Source organism: Manis javanica, chromosome 10, assembly GCF_040802235.1.
Source record: "Manis javanica isolate MJ-LG chromosome 10, MJ_LKY, whole genome shotgun sequence".
NCBI classification, from domain to species: Eukaryota; Metazoa; Chordata; class Mammalia; order Pholidota; family Manidae; genus Manis; species Manis javanica.
This window is the reverse complement of record NC_133165.1, coordinates 52,694,071-52,713,793: the sequence shown is the minus strand read 5'-3', so window position 1 is coordinate 52,713,793 and position 19,723 is coordinate 52,694,071. Positions and strand designations below refer to the sequence as shown.

Below are 19,723 nucleotides of genomic sequence, written 5' to 3'. Positions count from 1 at the left end.
ATTTATTTCTAGTTTTATACCTTTGTGGTCTGAAAAGTTGGTTGGTAGGATTTCAGTCTTTCGGAATTTACTGAGGCTCTTTTTGTGGCCTCATATGTGGTCTATTCTGGAGAATGTTCCATGTGCACTTGAGAAGAATGTGTATCCTGTTGCTTTTGGATGTAGAGTTCTATACATGTCTGTTCTAGGTCTATCTGTTCTTGTGTGTTGTTCAGTCCCTCTGTGTCCTTACTTATTTTCTGTCTGGTAGATCTGTCCTTTGCAGTGAGTGGTGTGTTAAAGTCTCCCAAAATGAATGCATTGCAGTCTATTTTCTCCTTAAATTCTGTTAGTATTTGTTTCACATATATTGGTGCTCCTGTATTGGGTGCATATATGTTTATAATGGTTATATCCTCTTGTTGGACTGAGCTCTTTATCATTATGTAATGTCCTTCTTTATCTCTTGTTACTTTCTTTATTTTGAAGTCTATTTTGTCTGATACTAGTATTGTAACACCTGCTTATTTCTCTCTGTTGTTTGCATGAAATATCTTTTTCCATCCCTTGACTTTTAATCTGTGCATGTCTTTGGATTTGAGGTGAGTCTCTTGTAAGCAGCATATAGATGGGTCTTGCTTTCTTATCCATTCTATTACTCTGTGTCTTTTGATTGGTGCTTTCAGTCCATTTACATTTAGGGTGATTATTGAAAGATATGTACTTATTGCTATTGCAGGCTTTAGATTCGTGGTTACCAAAGGTTCAAGGTTAGCTTCTTTACTACCTTACTGTCTAACTTAACTTGCTTATTGAGCTATTATAAACACAGTCTGATGATTATTTCTCTCCCTTCTTATTCCTCCTCCTCCATTCTTCATATCTTGGGTGTTTGGTTCTGTGCTCTTTTTAGGAGTGTTCCCATCTAGAGCATTCCCTTTAAGATACCCTGTAGAGGTGGTTTGTGGGAGGCAAATTCCCTCAACTTTTGCTTGTCTGGGAATTGTTTAATCCCTCCTTCATATTTAAATGATAGTCGTGCCAGATACAGTATCCTTGGTTCAAGGCCCTTCTGTTTCATTGCATTGAGTATATCATGCCATTCTCTTCTGGCTTGTACGGTTTCTGTTGAGAAGTCTGATGATAGCCTGATGGGTTTTCCTTTGTCGGTGACCATTTTTCTCTCTCTGGCTGCCTTTAATACTTTGTCCTTGTCCTTGATCTTTGCCATTTTAATTATTATGTGTCTTGGTGTTGTCCTCTTTGGGTCCTTTCTGTTGGGAGTTCTGTGTAGTTCCATAGTCTGAGCAACTATTTCCTCCCCCAGTTTGGGGAAGTTCTCAGAAATTATTTCTTCTATCAGAAGACACTTTCTATCCCTTTTTCTCTCTTCTTCTAATTCTGGTACCCCTATAATGCAGATATTGTTCCTTTTGGATTGGTCAAATAGGTCTCTTAATATTGTTTCATTCCTGGAGATCCTTTTATCTCTCTCTGCGTCAGCCTCTGTGCATTCTTGTTCTCTGGTTTCTATTCCATCAATGGCCTCTTGCATCTTATCCATTCTGCTTATAAATCCTTCCAGAGTTTGTTTCACTTCTGTAATCTCCCTTCAGACTTCATCCCTTAGCTCTTGCATATTTCTCTGCAGCTCTTTCAACATGTTTATGATTTTTATTTTGAATTATTTTTCAGGGAGACTGGTTAGTTCTGTCTCTGCAGATCCTCTCTCAGGTGTTGTCTGAACTGTCTTGGACTGGACTGAATTTTTTTGCCTTTTCATGTTGATAGCGGTGGCTGTAGGCAGGTTGTGGGTGTGTCAGCTAGGAGAAGAAAGTCCTTTCCTCCTTGATGGATGCCTTGCCCTTCTCCACTGCCTGTGTCAGTTATCCACACTCCTGAATCAGCCCTTGGATTAGTCCCCTAAGCTGCTATGGGTGGGGTCTCCATCAGTGCAGCACGGAGTCCTGCTGGGAGTGGCAGGCACTCCAGGTGCACTCCTCCATGATAGCGGTGCCCCTGCCGGGCAGCTGTGTGCCAGCAGCAGCCTTTGGGTCTGGCCCGTGTGACTATGTATTGGGCTGGGATTCTGGTCGGCTGCTGGGAGCGCGCCTGCTCCCTCTGGCTCTGCTGCAGGTGCGCCCAGGGCTCTCCCACGTGGGCCTCTACCAGGGTCCTCTGGCTCCACTGCCGCCGGTGCAGTGAGCCGTACCTGGGCTGTTTGGTCACCGCTGCTGTGAGCTCGCACAAGCCTCTCCTGGTCCCCTCTGGTGCCATTGGTGCACGCGATCTGCTCCCAGTCCCTTCCAGTGCTGCCGCCCCCGGCATGCGCTGCCACTCTCCCGCTACTGGGCCGGTGTGTCGGGGTCTGTGCCGTTTGGAGGAATGACTGGCAGGCTGCTTAGTTCCATGAGGGACTTCAGAGCTGCACTGCCTCCCTGGGGTTTAGGGCACCTAAGGCTCCTCAGGATTTCCAGCTGCTGGCTAAGTGTGCCAGGATGACTTCATCCAGCTATGGGATCTCTGTCTCTTTAAGACTTGCATAAAGCACTCACTTTTCTTTTGTCTCAGGGGCAGCGGTTGCGGGAACCTGCCCACAGGTTTTGCTTTTCCATTTCTCTAATATCCAGCACCCCATGCACCTTGTGTCTGCGTTCTGGGTGTGGATTTCTAGAGCTGGTTGTTTAGCAGTCCTGGGCTTTCACTCCCTCCCTGTTCTGACTCCTTTCTTCCCGCCAGGTTCTGGGATGGGGGAGCATTCGGGTCCCCCTGACCGTGGCTTTTATCTTACCCCCTTAGTGTGATGTTGAGTTCTCACAGATGTAGATGTATCCTGGCTGTTGTACTGCATCCACTGGTGTCTCTTTTAGGAATAGTTGTATTTATTGTATTTTCATAAATATATATGTTTTGGGGAGGAGATTTCCTGTGTACTACTCATGCCACCATCTTACTGTCAGGATCCTGGTGGAACATTTTTTAAGGATAGCGAACAGGCCTTTGGGGGATTCTGTCAAGGTTGGGCTCACATCTTCTGACATGGATCCTTGTTTGTCAACCCAGTAGTTTATTTGTCCAGAAAGCACTATTTCTTTCAACCACTCACTGTATGCCTTTTGAAAACTCACTTATCTGTTGAGAGTTTGCTTTATTCTTCCAAGCTAAGGGGAGGAATACAGAGTTGTAGTGGGGTGAAGAGTTGGGGGTGAGATGGTCAAAGGTAATAGAAGTCATTTGTCTTCCTGGATTTCTACTGTTCTCCACTTTCTGCCCTTGAACTGGGACCATAGTTTGAGTTAAAATCACAGTGAGGAATGAATGAGAGCCATTACTCTAATGGGAACTGGAGACCTACAGCTAATTATTCTCAAGTGCCTTCTGTGTGCTCAGAGCTATGCTAAATGTTTGACAGGTATATCTCATTCACCCTCCATGGTAATTTTTCCAAGTTTGACATAAATTAGGCCTGTATTATAAGTGTGCAAATGGTAACCTTGGCCAGGGTCATGCAACTGGTAAATTTACTTTTACTCAGTTGAAAGTTTTGTCTTTGGCCTAAATGTTCCTGTGTGAAGCCACAAATTAGCTCTATACTAGCTGATAATATCAGGCAAGTAAGGGGACAAGTGCTTTTCTGAATCATGCTTTTGGTGTCTCCTTTTTCATTGTAAAAGCAATCCAATTCTATTCATTAAAAGCAGCCAAATAATTATCTCTATTCATACCACCCCATCATAATAAGTATTTCAGTTTTCAAAACATATTTTGTTTTGTCCACCTGCTTTCATTGCTTTGTCTTAGTGACATATATTCCATTTCCTATTCTTCTACTTTTATCTGTCATTGTTTCTTAAAAGCATTTTTATGTTAATACTTAGTTTCTACAAACATCATTTTAATGGCTGCAGATATCCCATTCATCTTCTAAGATACAATTTAACTGGTCTCCTAATGTGGGACATGTAAATTATTTCCAAATATTTGCTATCACAGATGGTGCAGCATACTCATGTGTAGAGATTATTTTCATTATGAATTATTTCCTTATGATGAATTCCCAGAAGTGGAATTTCTGACTAAGACTAGAGAACATTTTTATAGCTCTGTAAGCATAGTGCCAGATTGCTTTCTGAAAGTGTTATACCCGATTGACTTCTAGGTAAAGCTGCAGAGTGATGCAGGCTAACAGAAGCTGCCTCCTGTCATACCTAATGAAATAACAATAACAAATTTTTTGCCTAAAAATTCCCCAGCAATAACTAAAGAAAACATTACCATTGAAAAATGGTGGACAGGGAAATAAAAGATCTGTCATGCTGCATCTCCCAACCCAGAACCTACCACCCCATTGTCCTCCTAAGAGTAACACTGAGAGGAAAAGGAATGAATTGACAAAATTCTTAAGAGTCCTCACTGATAATCACCAACATGGAGAAAAGTGAATTACCGTGATGACTCGGCAGTTGTGAACAATGTCTAAGAGAAACCCTTAAGCATGAAACACCTGCAATAATTCTCTAGGACTTTAGTAGAAGTGGAAGAAACTACCAGTGTTTGCTTCCTCCAGAGTTCCATGCTAGGTTAGGGATCTGAGCTGAATCCTGCAGGAGTGTGGGACATATCCAATCCCTGTAACCTCAGGCTGCAGAAAAGAAAGCTACACACCAATCACTGAAATGTGGTCAAGAAAATTGGGGAGGTAAACTCGCCCAGATATTTTTGGAGAAAATGTTCAGATGAACTTATCTGATTATATCAGAGCAAGAATGATATGGAAACTGTAAATAATTGGGGGTGGGGGAGAATCTAAAAGAAAACATGACCTAGAAAACAAAATATTTCTATTGAAAGAACTTAGAAATAACACGAATTTAGTTTCTTAAAAAGCTCATAGATGAATAGTGTGGTGCTGGCAACAGGGTAGATACGTAGATCAATTCAGTAGAATTGAAAATACAAAATAAGTCACTCACGTTTATAGTAACTTGATTTTTGACAAGGGTACCAAGATAATTAAATGGGAAAGGAGTAATGTTTTCAATAAATGGTGCTGGGACAACTGAGTATTTACATGTAAAATAATGAATTTGGATCTCTACTTCATACCATAGTCAAAAATTAACTCAAAATAGATCAAAGTCCTAAATTTAAGTTAAAGCTATGAAATTGTTAGAAGCAAACATAGGTGCAAATATTCATGCCCTTGGACTAGGCAGTGGTTTCTTAAGCTACCAAAAGCACAAGCAACAAAATAAAATAATAGGTAACCTGGACTTCACCAAAATTGAAAACTTTTGTGCTTCAGAGGTCATCAAGAAAGTGAAAAAGACAACCATAGAACAGGTGAAATTTTTTATAAGTCACATATCTGATAAGGGACTTGAATCCAGAGTCTATAAAGAAGTACAACAACTCAGTAATAAAAAGAAAAAAACCCAGTTAAGAAATGAGCAAAGTAAATAAGTAAACAAACAAACAAATAAATAAATAAATAAAATAAAAAGAAATGAGCAAAGTAACTGTATAGACATTTCTTCAAAGAAGATATAAACAACTAATAAGCAAATGACATTATTAGCCATCAGGGAAATGCATTAGTCCTCAGGGAAATGCAGATCAAAACAATGAGATACCACTTCCCAACTAAGATGAGAAAAACAAAAAAGAGGAAAAACAAGTAGTGGAGAAAATGTGGGAAAATTGTGACCCTCAGGACTGTGATGGAAATGTTAAGTGGTACAGCGGTTTTGGAAAACAGTATTTGACAGTTCCTCAAAAGTTAGCATGAAGTTACCATATGACACAGCAATTCCACTCCTAGGTGTATGCCCATGAGAAACAAAAACATAGGTCTACAAAAAGCTTACACACAGTTGTTCATAGCAGCATTATTCATAATGGCCAAAAGGTGAAAACAATCCAAATTTCCATCAACTCATGAATGAATAAATAAAACATAGGATAGCCATACAATGAAATATTATTCAGCAATAGCAGGAAATAAGATACATGCTACAACATGTATGAACTTTAAAAACATGATAAGTGAAAGAAGCCAGTCATGAAAGAATACATATTACATTATTTCATTTATATGAAATGTCCAAAATAGGCAAATCTGTGGAGACTGTAGATCAGTGGTTGCCTAGAGTCTGGAGGGAGAGGAAGGGTGAGAAAGGGGAGTGGGGCATGGGGTATGCAGCTAAGAGGTATGGTGTTTCTTTTTTGGTGTAATGGAATGTTCTAAAATTGGCCAGAGTCATGGATGTACAACTCTATGAATATTAGTATATTCACATATACATATATTTTTTAGTAAATCATTGAATTATACACTTGAAATGGGCCAATTATATCTTACTAGAGCTGTCTTTTAAGAGTTTGTGGTTGAGGTGAAAAAAGGGATTGAAAAACCAAAGAAACAAATTGAGAACCAAGTAATACCTTAATGAACTGATAAATAAATTAGAACCAGTGAGAAATAAAGCATACAAGTCTAGGTAGCTAATGAATAGCTTAGGGGGAAGGTTTGAGATAATTACACTTGCTATGAAAGAAAAAGACAGATACATTAAGCAATTATAAAGAATATGATTGATATAGAGGCCATACAATGCTAATTCCCTATGTAGGTAAACCAATAAATAATATAGATAATATATAAAGAGATATAAATGCAAAAATGTTTCCTAAAATGAACAGATTTCTATAAGTTTTAAGAGTATGCTATATTTCAAGAGAAACTGATACACAATAATTGACCAAAAGATATAACCTGATCAATTATTGGGCTTACAGAATAAAGGAGATTCTGTCAGGCATCCAGACAGGAAAAAAAAAGTCAAAAAAAGGGGAAATATTTGATGGGAAATATCTGATTTTTTTACAGCAACTTAGAATGCAAGGAGATATCATAGAACAGTGGGTCTGAAGAACCAGAACAGAGTTCTGAAGGAAAGAAAATGAGACCTAAGAATATTACTGTCAGCCAAGTTGCTGTTCAAATGCAGAAGTAGCAAACAGACATTCCCAAACATGGAAGAACTGAGAGAATTGAGTACCAATAATCCCTTCTTGGAAAAAAAAAAAAAAGTCAACCAGCTAACACTCTTAAATGATCTGTGTTAAAAGCCCTGAATATGAGAATCAAATCTATTTAAATATAGACCTCAGACTAGGGATTGGGAAAATTATGGTTGCAGAATAAAATATGTTAAAAACTCTGACAAACTAAAAGTTTTATCATCAACAATAACAAAAGGAACCAGAAGAGAGGAGATGGGAGGCAGAGTGAGTTAATCCCCTCATAGTTCAGAGAGGAATGAATGAAATTGGTCTAATGTTGAGTCACATGTATTTACAAATGAAATATGTCAGGATTTTCTTTGAAATACTCAAAGAAGAAAAAAGGAAAGAGGGAGGGAGGGTGGAAAATGAAGACAGCAGTGGTTGGTGGTGAGGAAATGGATGAGACAAGAATTGTGAAATGATGATAATTATTGAAGCTGGATAATAGGTGCATGGCGGTTTGTTATACTCCTTTTTCTCATTTTTTCACAATAAAAAGGAAAATAAAGCATAATAGTTTTAAGCCTTGAATGGCTTAAATTATTTTTTAATTAAGCATCTTGCTAAGAGAATAGATCTTAAAAGTTCTCATCACACAAAAAATTTTGTAACCACATATGGTGACAAATGTTAACTAGACTGTGATGATCATTTCACAACATATACAAATATCGAACCATTACTTGTTCACCTTAAACTAATATAATGTTATATGTCAATTCTACCTCAATTAAAGAAAAAAAAAGCATATTGTGGGAGCCAGTGTCTCTTGTAGTGAATGATGATTTCTCTGAAGTTCAGCAGGTCCTCCACTTTCATCTTAGTCACCTTTCCTTCTGCTATAATTAGGTAAAGTTAAATTTAACATATTTATTTAAAAATAGTATAATATATAATAATAATACAAGAAAAACAGTATAATTATATTTTTAAAAATAGTATATATAATATACAAGAATAGCATAATATACATTTTTAAATTGTTTAATATATAATTATATAAAATAAAATATGTAATATGTATACTAATAGAATATATAAATTAATATCCTACTAATATAATGTATGTATTGGTATATATATATATATATATAAAATAAGCATAATATATAATATCAAATGACCCCATTTCTATAAAATCCTCTCTTTCATATGTTTGTCCTTTCACCTGTAGTTATGTGCCTAGAGAGTGGGCTGGAAGGATTGCCCTCAAAAGTTATTTCTGGATGTGAAATTTGGAGTGATTCCTTGCCTTTTGTTGTCCTTTCTAAGATTTCTTGTTGACATTATTAAAAATAATTTAATTGTATAATCAACTATACTTTTTATACAAATAATAAAGGCGTTATCCATTAAAAGGTGTTGTTTTTTAGTTACCGATAATGTGTGAGTTTCACCACAGCTATGCCAGTACTGGTAATTACCCATTTTCAGATACCTTTGCCTGAACTAGTAAATGCCTCAAATATGACATATAAACCCCTGCTGTGATAACAAACTGTTTTGTTTCTTTGCGTCCAGGAAGCATCTATGATTTTTATTTCCTCAAGCAAGGTGGTGGACATTGGTTCACATGGACAGAGTATATCACTAAAGAGGAGGAAAATATCCCAGCTAATGCAAAGGTAAAGAGAGGTATTTGACATGGAAATTTGCTTTCCAAAATTACCCAAATACTCTCCAAGGTGGAGGAATTCAAGTTCTGTGTTAGCCTTTTTAAGAACTTTCTTTAGAAATGGGTTCAAGCATGAGCTGGTTCAAACAAGTGTTCAAAAGCATAGACTTTAGAATCAGAAAGCCCCTGATTCCTTACTCAGACCTTACTGTCTCTGCCTCAGTATAATCAACTATACAAAAGCAGAAAAAATACTCAAATTATTGTTGCAAGGATTATAGGCAGTATACACTAACACATGGCAGAAACCATGTGCTAGATTGCATTGTTGTCATTACCAATAATGCCAGATGATCATCAGTCCACCTCTCAAACAGCTCTGCCAAAAAGGATCCTTTCCTTATGTTTAAAATCCCCAGAGAAAGATTTCCTTGATCAGAATTCTTAGAAAAACAGGTTGTAATGAGCAAGTTTGCTGGGTAGCAGATGATTCACGTACAACTCCCTCTTAATTCCTTATGGGAAATTTTTCCAGATGTGCATTCTTATGCCTCAATAAGCAGTATCTGCTGACATGCATTGTCCTTCTGGGAGTGATTGTAGGTCATTCAGGTCCTGGACAGAGTGGTAGGTGTTGGATGAAAGGTGGGAATATTGACAATCAAGCCAGACAGCAGGCACAGGACCACAGCTGCTCATGGAGAAGATGTGATAAGCAGGGATGAAATGTGTGCTGAGTTCAGCACACACCCTGGGGGCTGAATGTTATGAAGAAACCCAGCACTGAGGTTCAGAATTTCAATTCTCCTAAAAGAGCTTAGTCACCTAAATTACAGGGGTTGGAAATTGTGCCAAATTCATACAAATAAAAGAATGTAATGCAGAAAAGATTTTCATTTCTGGGAACTTTCCCTTGTCAAACAATTGTTCTAGTCCCTGAAAAACAAAAATCTCTGAAACCCAACTTGCTTTAAGTTCCCAGTCTTGGTAGCAAACTAGGCATCTTGTGCCTGACTATACATTCAGCACCATTTATTGGCTAGGTGGCTTTGGACAAGTGAGACAGCCCTAGTTTTTCCCAAAACTGAGCTAATAATACATCTGCCTCAGAGGGTTACTGGGAAGGCTGCAAGGGATAATATGGGCAAAACATCCATAGCCCAACAACTGCTAATTCTCTCCCTCTTCAGTTCAATTCCCTTTCCCTGTCTGCTCCTTTACCTTTGAGCAAATTACTTATCAAAAGAAGCTAACTGCTGTCTGCCAGTATACACAGGGCTGCCATGCTGCACAGATTCATTTGGTGCCATTGACATTATGGTCTAGCTTTTCTTTAGGGGCCCCATTTACATAAACCACAATGGAGTTGTTCCCCTTCCAGCCTACACATATATCGAGAGTTCTGCATATGATATAAATCTCCCTGCCCCTCCCTCTACCTCTGTAGAGGGACTGTATGTGGTCAAATGGCTAATGACAGGATTCAGGCTCAGGCAAGCTAAGGTGAGATATTCTACTGAGAGTAATAGGAGTTCCAGGAGCCCAAGACCAAGCCCTTAGAGTCCAACTGTGGTCTGAATACAAGGAAGAGTGTTGCAATTTCCATATTGGAAAAGGGGTTAAGTGAGGGTGGGTCTCAGAACCAAGGATCTAGTGTTGGGAAAAGCAGATCAGTAATAAGCATAGGGAATCTGGGCAGTGTAGGTAACATACGGGAGGTGGACCTTGCCTGGGGTGAGGCAGACAGGTTGGTTGAGAGCAGTAGTCTTGAGGGCAGCAGCAGTAGACTGATCCTTGCTGAAACTGGTATTTATAATATGACAGTTCCGTGGTTAAGGATATAGACTTGGGAATCAAACAAGCAGGGATCTAAATCCCTGCATTTCCACTGACTTGCTGTTCTAATTGGGAAAGTTACAGAACTCTGGACCTCAGTTTCCTTATCTACAAAACAGGCCCATCTTTACACAAACAATCTCATTTAATCCTCAGAACAGTTCAGTGAACTAGGCACTATTGTTATCCCATTTCACAGATAAAGAAACTGAGGCCCTTGGAGAGGTTAAATACTCAAGGCCATAAGGATAGTAAGGGTCAGAACTGAATGTATATAAGGATGGACCTCTAGTCTCCTGAATACCAAGACCCAGCCTCCTGGGCTGAGTACCAAGACTTTCCCATGTCTTTGTGTACAGGTCTCAGAACTCATCATCCCCACAATGGAGACAGCCCGGCAGTCATTCTTCTTGAAAACCTACCTGGATCATGAGATTCCCATGCTGTTTGTGGGGCCCACAGGCACTGGCAAATCCGCCATCACCAACAATTTCCTTCTCTGCCTTTCCAAAAATACATACCTGCCCAACTGCATCAATTTCTCTGCCAGAACTTCAGCCAATCAGACCCAGGATATCATCATGTCCAAGCTGGATCGACGGCGGAAGGGCTTTTTTGGACCTCCCTTAGGGAAGAAAGCAGTGGTATTTGTGGGTAAGGCATTGGCCTGGATCTGGACACAACCAGGTTCTTTCACTCTGGGCTGCAGCAAACCAGAACCTCCCTTTGGAGGGCCACTGTACAGTCCTTTTACTCTATCTGAGAGAGAAAATATTTTTGGTTAACATAATTTAGTATTCCTTCCCTTTGCCTTTTTTCCTTCCTTTTTCTCCTCCTTCTTCCCCTCTCCACTCCTCCCCTCTCTTCCTCCCTTCTTTAGTTTTGTCTTTCCTTTCCTTCTTTCACTACCAAGTGTTTGCTGTAAGTTGTGGTTCAGGCCTTTCTGCCTGAAGGAGGCGTTCAGTTTCTCCTGAGATGAACTGGACCCTTCCATCAGGCGAGGTTACCTGGTAGTGGGAAGTTCCAGAAGGGTGTTTGCCCTCTTGCATCTCCAAAAGCAACACATACTTTATGATAAGGTTCTTACTGCCTTTTGTGTGAGATAAATGTGTTATCAGTAAATGAAGAAACCTAGTAGTTGCCAAATAAATGTTTGTGAAATAAGCATATTGAATTTTCCCAGGATTTTATCTTTTACCAAGCACTTCCTCATATATTTCATTTGAGCTTTACAACCCTGTGAGGTTATTAACCCTCATTTTCATTATCATTACCCTTAAAGTCACAGTGGGCAGAGATCTCAATGATACAGAAGAGCCAAACCCCAGGAAACCCTCTTCCCAGATGGTTAGAATGTCCACTGGCTGAGCCCTACCTGGATGGGGATGGGATGACTGGTCACAGGCTCTCCCATGGAGGAAAAACTATGTTGCTGTCTGTGAAAGCAGAAAATCTCTTTGCCTTACAACATATGGTCATGGCTTCTTTCCCCAGATGACCTCAACATGCCAGCCAAAGAGGTGTACGGGGCCCAGCCGCCCATTGAGCTCCTGAGACAATGGACTGACCACGGTTACTGGTTTGACAAGAAGGACACAAATAGGCTGGACATCGTGGATGTGTTGCTTGTGACAGCCATGGGCCCCCCTGGGGGAGGAAGGAATGACATCACTGGTACGTGAAAGAGAGCGTTCATTTCCCTGCATCCCCCAGCAGAGCCAGACACCTTCATGGATGGTCGGTTGGTGCAGGGCACTCTGTCCTGATTGAGGGTGGAGAAAAGTGTGCTTAAGCTGTGGCTAGATGAGTTTGGGTTAACTCTAGGGAGTGGCATTTGAAGACTTAATGTTGGATGTTGTATGAAATAGGAAGATGAAAAGAGAATGTGAAGTCTTTGGCCTCTAGAGGCACAAAGAGTCCCATATGAAAAGGAGAGTTCAGTACAGCCAGCAGGTGTTCCAGAGGGGAGTTAGATCAAAGGTTCTCAACCTGGGGGTGCACAACAGATTCACCTGTTGGGTTTGTTAAAATTCTTCAGATTGCCAGACGTAGAATAACTAACCCAAAGTGGCCTAAACAAAATGATAAACAAACAAATAAGATTCCACCCTGCCATCTTACAGTTCACAACTTTATTTTGCTTTGGGGCAACTTGATCCATCCAGAATCTGTATTTTAATTCTGAGATACATCCTTGCTTAAGAATTTTAATACTGTTTCCTGACTTATGATTCTGTGACCTTGTTCTCCCCTCAGGCACTTAACTTTCTCTGTAAAGTAAGGAAAGTGGGCAGGGAAATCTGATTTGGTATATTGTATACCTAAGATAAAAAATGATCACTATCAGGACATACACTAATAAAATTACTGGACTTTAGGGAAGAAGAAAAAATCTTTTGGGTATCTAGGAAAAAGACACATGACTTATAAGAGAAATAAAATTAGATCATCTTAAGATTTTTCAACTGTAATGCTTCATGCTTGGAGAAAATAGAGTAACATATAGAGTTTCTCAAGGAAATATAAAAAAGAATCAAGGATTTTATGGCAAGCAAAGTTGACCTTCAAGTATAAAAGGAAAGCTGTTATCAACATGTAAGAACTCAGAGACTTCTTTCCATGAGCCCTGTCTTGGGAATCTCCTAGAGAATGGGTTTCAAATTATCAAAATTATTGTAAAGAGATTAATATAACACCTGGTAATGAGCATTAAAGATATGGATATTTGTTGAACCAAGACTAAATGGGAGAGATTATAATATGTAAAGCCTATATGATCTGATGATATAAATATAGAACCATTGAAAATGGAGAGGGAGTGCAGATAGCATGTACAAGTCTTAACTATTTCCGGTTATCATAATTGGTAGTTGTACTATATTATTATTCCAAGAGTGTTATATATGTAAAGTAGGATTATGCAAATAAGTTATTATGGAATTTTGTATTTCTACTGTTCCTTGTGTCCTTGAGAATCAGGGGTCTTGTGTGGAAGAAAGGAAATCAGAATGTAACACAGATGAAGTTAAGTAAAAGCTCTGTAGTCCTAAATTTGAAATATCAGTACTAATTCATAATGTCTACTGATATACTAGATATAGAAAGGAATAACCAATTCATTAACACTGAGCATGCCTAGCACCCAGGTTGTGCTTTTGAAGTCCAATTTCCTGCTAAAAGAAACCAGGGCTTCTTGGAGAAATGGCTGACTGCATGTCTTGGGCAGGAAATATAAAAGATAAGCTTATAACTGCTTGATGCACCAGATAATAAGAAAGCTTTCAAAGACTAAAGAGTCATATCAAAAGGATTCAATTGACAACATAAGGAGGCTCTTACTGGCTAAATTGGGAAAATCTGAGCTTCAACAATGATAATGGATTGAATTTATCAAAATACAAGTCCATGAGTCTAAACAATAATAGCTGGTCATTTTCAGAAGATGATAAGGAATCAATTTAGTATTTCACGGATAATGGGTAAATAAATGGAAAGCATCTAGAATTTATCCTGACTTTCTCATATGAAGTGTACCACTGTATAAGCAAATACTAGATGAGGGGTGATGTCTCTTTATAAAAATATTCCATTGAATAAATGGAACAGAAATGATACAGGCAGAATGTCACAATTTTGCAATCCTCATGACAAATGGATCTAGCCATGGAGCATCAGTAGCTACCAACATCACAAGAGGAGAAACATCACCATGTTCCTTTTGATGAAAGACGTACCATCACCTACATTCTGGCCAAAGAGATGGGGAAACTGAGTCTGGTAAATCCCTGCAAATCCAACTGCAAATCAGAAGGAAATATAGAGGACAGAGGAACAGAATGAACTGCACCAGATTCAAAAATGCACATGGATTCAAAGAGACCTTAAAGACATATCAAGTTTTTTTTTTTTAATTAGCAGGAGAAACTCTGGTGTCTAGACCTGCATACTTGGGTGATAAAAACCATAAAGAAATCCAAGACAGCAACTACTGTAGAAGTCAGGATGTGGTAACCTTTGGAGGGAGAAAGGGAAATGATGCTATGATTGAGATGGGATATGAGAAGGGGCTTCCAGGAGGGCTGGCAAAGTTCTTTCTTGACCTGGATGGTAGATGTAAGGGTGTTAACCTTACAGTGATTTAGTAAACTATACATTTGTTTTTTGTGGTTTTCAGTATCTGTGTTTTACTTCATGTTATAAAACTTTTTTTCTTAAAAAAAAGATACGCAGGTCAATCTATAGAGATGGAAAATGGAGATGCCAAGGGCTGCAAAGAAATGGGGAGTGACTGCTAATGGATAAGGGATTTTTTGGGGGGTGATGAAAATGTTCTGAAGTTGATTGTGGTAATGATTGCACAACTAAAATACTAAAAAAATACTAGATTGTGTACTTTCATGGGTGAATTGCAAAGTGTTTAAATTATATATCAATAAAACTGATATATATAAATATAAATACATAGGCATCTAACATTAGATAACCAGGTATATAAATACAGATATAGGTATAGATATGTTAAGGATACCAAAGTAACAATGGTTAATTTGGGGGGAAGAATGGATTAGCTGTGTGGGAGGTAAGTGAAAGGTGATAGTCACTTTGTATAAAAATATTTCTGATTTGTTTGATTGTTTTACAATTATCACCTATTACCTTTATCTTTAAAAACAATCTTGAGCACTGGACTAACTCTGTTAATAGAATTTCTGCAATCATGAAGATGTTCTATATCTGTACCGTGCCATATAACAGTCACTAGCCACATGTTACTCTTGAGCACTTAAAATGTGGCTCATGAGACTGGGGAGATTTATTTTTAACATTATTTAATGTTAATTAAGTTTCAGTAGTCACCTGTTGGGCAGCACAGCTGTAGAACATTAAGGCAGAGGGACAACCAACTCTCCCAAATCCCAGGATCAGTAGGCCCAGGAGGTAAGTGTGAGTGTGTGTACATTCACATGTGTGCATGTTTTCCAGGACGATTCACTCGCCATCTGAATATTGTTTCCATCAATGCCTTCCAGGATGACATTTTAACCAAGATTTTCAGTTCTATCACTGACTGGCACTTTGGAAGAGGTTTTGAAGTGATGTTCTTAAGGTAAGAGGCTCCTCTGTCTTCAGGATATTGGCCTGAGGTCTTCAGTTCTGGCTTCTTCTTGACCAGTCTACCTTCTTCCTTCTCCAAAGATATGGAAAGATGCTGGTACAAGCTACTATGACAATTTATAAAGCTGCAGTGGAGAATTTCTTGCCAACTCCTTCCAAGTCCCATTATGTCTTTAACCTGCGGGACTTCTCACGGGTGATCCAAGGGGTACTGCTTTGCCCTCACACCCACCTGCAGGTCAGCCACTATCATTTCTTTTATCAAATTCATTCAACAGTATCGTCAGCTACATGGAATATACAATGATAACAGTATTGGCTAACTTTTCTGTGCTAGGCATTGTGCTAAGCATTTTATAAGCATTATCTTGTTTAATCCTCACATCAACCCAAGATTTAGAAACTGTTTGAGAACGACCACCTCAAGCACCACCCTCCATTCATTCAAATAAATAACTCTGGATTTTTCAGGAAGTAGAAAAATTGATCCGGCTTTGGATCCATGAGGTTTATCGGGTCTTCTGTGACCGTCTGATTGACAATGAGGACAGGCAGGTCTTCTTCAACATGGTGAAGGAAACCACTTCCAGTTGCTTCAAGCAAACAATGGAGAAGGTAAGCCAGATTCTATAATCATTTGGCCATGGAAATGGTCCCAAGGAGTTGACCATGTTAGTCTTAGATTTCAGATTCTTCCTAGTGGATACTCACAGCTCTGCTCTCCAAATCTCAGAAAATGGTATTGAGTCAACTAGTTACTTAGTTTGGCGATATTATACTTGGCTCAGTTTTGCTTCACTTTCATGGTAACATATAAGTTTGGATCCATTAAGAGTGGTATATGATCTTACTGTTTATAAATAACTTCAAATACATCTTTAGGGTCAATTGATTTGTAAGTTGAGAAATGAACCACAAATAATCATGGTATGATTAAGGCCCTAGGAAAGCCCAAGTGAAAGGTTGTCACAGTTTCCCATTCATAAATATTTCCGCTTTTCCATTTTGTTATAAGAAAAGTCATTTTAAGCCTATATATTTGCCTTATCTAGTTCAGTCTCTCTTTTCTTGAAGCCATTATTTCTCCATAGAAAATCTGCAAAAGTGTTTTGTGTTCTAGCCAGAGGCCAAGTGCAGAAGCACTGCCAGTTCTGGTATCACAAAGAGGAAGCATCCAAAACATTCCTACTCTAGGCACAGAGTGGGGAGGGACCAGGGGTAGCACCTGTACCTCTATTTGGTGAAGGAGCAAGCACATTAAAAAATGGTGCCAACCACCGCCTCGGGATCTTACAATCTGATCACCAGTGTTTTAACCACTTAGCAAACAGACTGACTTTTCTTTCACACTCTTTTCTCTAATGTTCTTTCATCATAGTCTTTAAAATTATCAAATTAAAAAAAAACTATAGCTGAACCATGACTTTGAAGAATGTACTCAGAGGAAACAAACACATCTCCTGTTCGCTTCCTCTGTAACCTCCCTCTGCTATCCTAATTGGGCCACGGGCTGAATACCTGACTGAGACCTATCTTTCCCACAGGTTCTTATTCACCTGTCACCCACTGGAAAGATTATAGATGATAATATCCGTAGCCTCTTCTTTGGAGATTTCTTCAAGCCAGAAAGTGACAAAAAAATCTATGATGAGATCACTGACCTGAAACAGCTCACGGTGGTCATGGAACACTACCTTGATGAGTTCAACAATGTCAGCAAGGCCCCCATGTCTTTGGTCATGTTCAGGTTCGCCATTGAGCACATCTCCAGGATCTGCAGGGTCCTGAAGCAGGACAAAGGCCACTTGCTGCTGGTGGGCATTGGTGGCAGTGGGCGGCAGAGTGCCAGCAAGCTGTCCACATTCATGAACTCATATGCGCTGTACCAGATAGAGATCACTAAGAACTATTCAGGCCACGACTGGCGGGAAGACCTGAAGAAGATCATGCTGCAGGTCGGTGTGGCCACCAAGACAACTGTGTTCCTATTCACTGATAACCAGATCAGGGATGAGTCATTCATTGAGGACATCAACATGCTTCTGAACACAGGTGATGTGCCCAACATCTTCCCAGCTGATGAGAAGGCAGACCTTGTGGAGAAGATGCAAACAGCAGCTAGGACAGAAGGCGAGAAGATCGAGGTCACTCCTCTTTCTATGTATAATTTCTTTATTGAGAGGGTGAAAAAGAACCTTCACATTGTCCTTGGTAAGAAGAAACAAAAAAAAAAAAAAGACTTCCCTTTTTGTCTGATTTTACAGGGTCTCCTGAGGTGCCCTAAAACAATTCCTCTTACAGTGGTCCCAGGACTGATCCAGCCAAGGCCCTTCCCCAGGGGTCAGTGCCTGGAACTGCTGTGTATACTTCCACTTTCCCAAACAACTATTTTGCACCTGTTCCACTTTTCCTCAATTCTCCGAGTTCTCCCCTGAACCCTCTCCTTCCTCTCAGTACATAACCCTGCTGGCCTCACAGAGCAACATCTGAAGTTCTCTGTGAATGGCATCCCCAATCTATCCAGAAACCTAGAGGTTGTGTTTAATGTGTTCTTTGTCTTGTTACCAAGTCCTGTCAGTTTTATCTCCTTGCTAGTACTCCCAGAGCCACCCACTTACATTCATCACCGCCACCTTCCAATGAGCTAAGCCTCAGTCATCTCACCCAGATCTCACCTCTGCAGCTTTCTAACCATACCATCTATGTCCACTCTTGTCCATTACAGACCTTTCTGTTCTGTTGATCCAGGATTTTTTCAGGTATTGCAAATATGATCATATGATCATTGTGTATATACACATACACACACACACACACACACCCCACACAAAACACTTGAATTGCTTTGTATTAGGATAAATACCAAAATTCTTAATCTGTGGCTTTCTAAGGCCACCTGCCATACTGTCCCCTGTGTCCTCTCCACTCTTATCTCAGACCAAGCTTCTCCTTCTCTCTCTCTTTTTCAACCACACTGACCTCCTCACACTTCCACCTATGAATCATGCTTCCTCCTACCACATCAAGTCTAAATAAAAAATGAATGGAATTTGGAGTATAGAAGCCAAAATTTGTTGTTGGATGGAGATGGGGTCAGAAACAAGCTGATGGCTCTCACAGTAACTTCCGTAAGTAATTATGTAGGGGGTACCCATGGCTCTCTTGGGTCTGAGTCAGCACAAATAGAGAAAGTGATCAAGGGGCTCAAACCACGTTGGCTAAGTGACCCAAAGGGTCTTGGTGGGACAACAATGAGTATAGGGGACCAGTCAGAAGGCTATTATAATATACTGCATTTCCATCACAAAGTTCCATGAAAATATCCGATGGTTCTCATGCACTTCCTAGAACACTCAATGTGACTGTTCCCAGTTACATTCCTGGAGAACCAATAGAAACATGACAACCTCCCTTACCCTACCAGAATCCTTGAGAAGACTGCCTGCGCCATTAGGACTCCTTATCTTGGAGGAAGGGAACTAACCAAGAGTATACTTTTTATCAGCCATGAGTCCAGTTGGGGATGCCTTCCGGAACCGCCTGCGGATGTTCCCTTCACTGATCAATTGCTGTACAATTGATTGGTTCCAGTCCTGGCCCACAGACGCCCTAGAGTTGGTGGCCAGCAAATTTCTGGAAGATGTGGAACTTGATGACAGTATTCGGATAGAGTAAGTGTTAGCTGCATTTTAGTAGCTTAACCAGATATTCCAAACTGAAAATCCAGATATTGGCTCTATTTCTTTTTGTTTCATGGTCTCTCAATGTATATATAGAAAATGTCTTATACTTTGAAATCACATGTAGTTAAATATTTAATGACATACCTCTGCAAAGAATTAAATTTCATTGTCTGGAATTGTCTTGAAGACACACTGTTGTCATAGTTATGAGGACCTGACTGTAATAATGTAGCCAGTTCAGTAGTCTAGGAGCATGCGTTCTCAACAGGAGTGATAACGCTGTCAAGAGGATGAAAACTGGTTCTTGTGAGAGTGAAAAAAACTTACTCTTCTATGTATAAAGCACAGATATACAAAAAAAAGAAATCCACTTAATTTTGGCTAGAGTAAGGGAAGGGATGTGAATGTCAACCACCCTGGATGCCCA

At 39.6% G+C, this 19,723-nt stretch overlaps 1 protein-coding gene across 8 annotated transcripts in view; it reads left to right on the top strand.

Moving 5' to 3' along the window:
• The window catches only part of DNAH3 (dynein axonemal heavy chain 3), a 216,719-nt gene that overhangs the window by 156,323 nt on the left and 40,673 nt on the right, over positions 1 to 19,723 (top strand). For all 8 annotated transcript variants that reach the window (XR_012122282.1, XM_073215466.1, XM_073215470.1 and 5 more), the window contains 8 exons: positions 8,569 to 8,672; positions 10,858 to 11,152; positions 11,993 to 12,172; positions 15,482 to 15,605; positions 15,695 to 15,851; positions 16,085 to 16,228; positions 17,158 to 17,824; positions 19,119 to 19,284. Coding sequence is in view for 7 of the 8 variants with exons in the window: in XM_073215466.1 (XP_073071567.1) it covers positions 8,569 to 8,672; positions 10,858 to 11,152; positions 11,993 to 12,172; positions 15,482 to 15,605; positions 15,695 to 15,851; positions 16,085 to 16,228; positions 17,158 to 17,824; positions 19,119 to 19,284 (1,837 nt within the window). In the remaining variant the exon portion in view is untranslated. The remainder of the gene's footprint in view (positions 1 to 8,568; positions 8,673 to 10,857; positions 11,153 to 11,992; positions 12,173 to 15,481; positions 15,606 to 15,694; positions 15,852 to 16,084; positions 16,229 to 17,157; positions 17,825 to 19,118; positions 19,285 to 19,723) is intronic.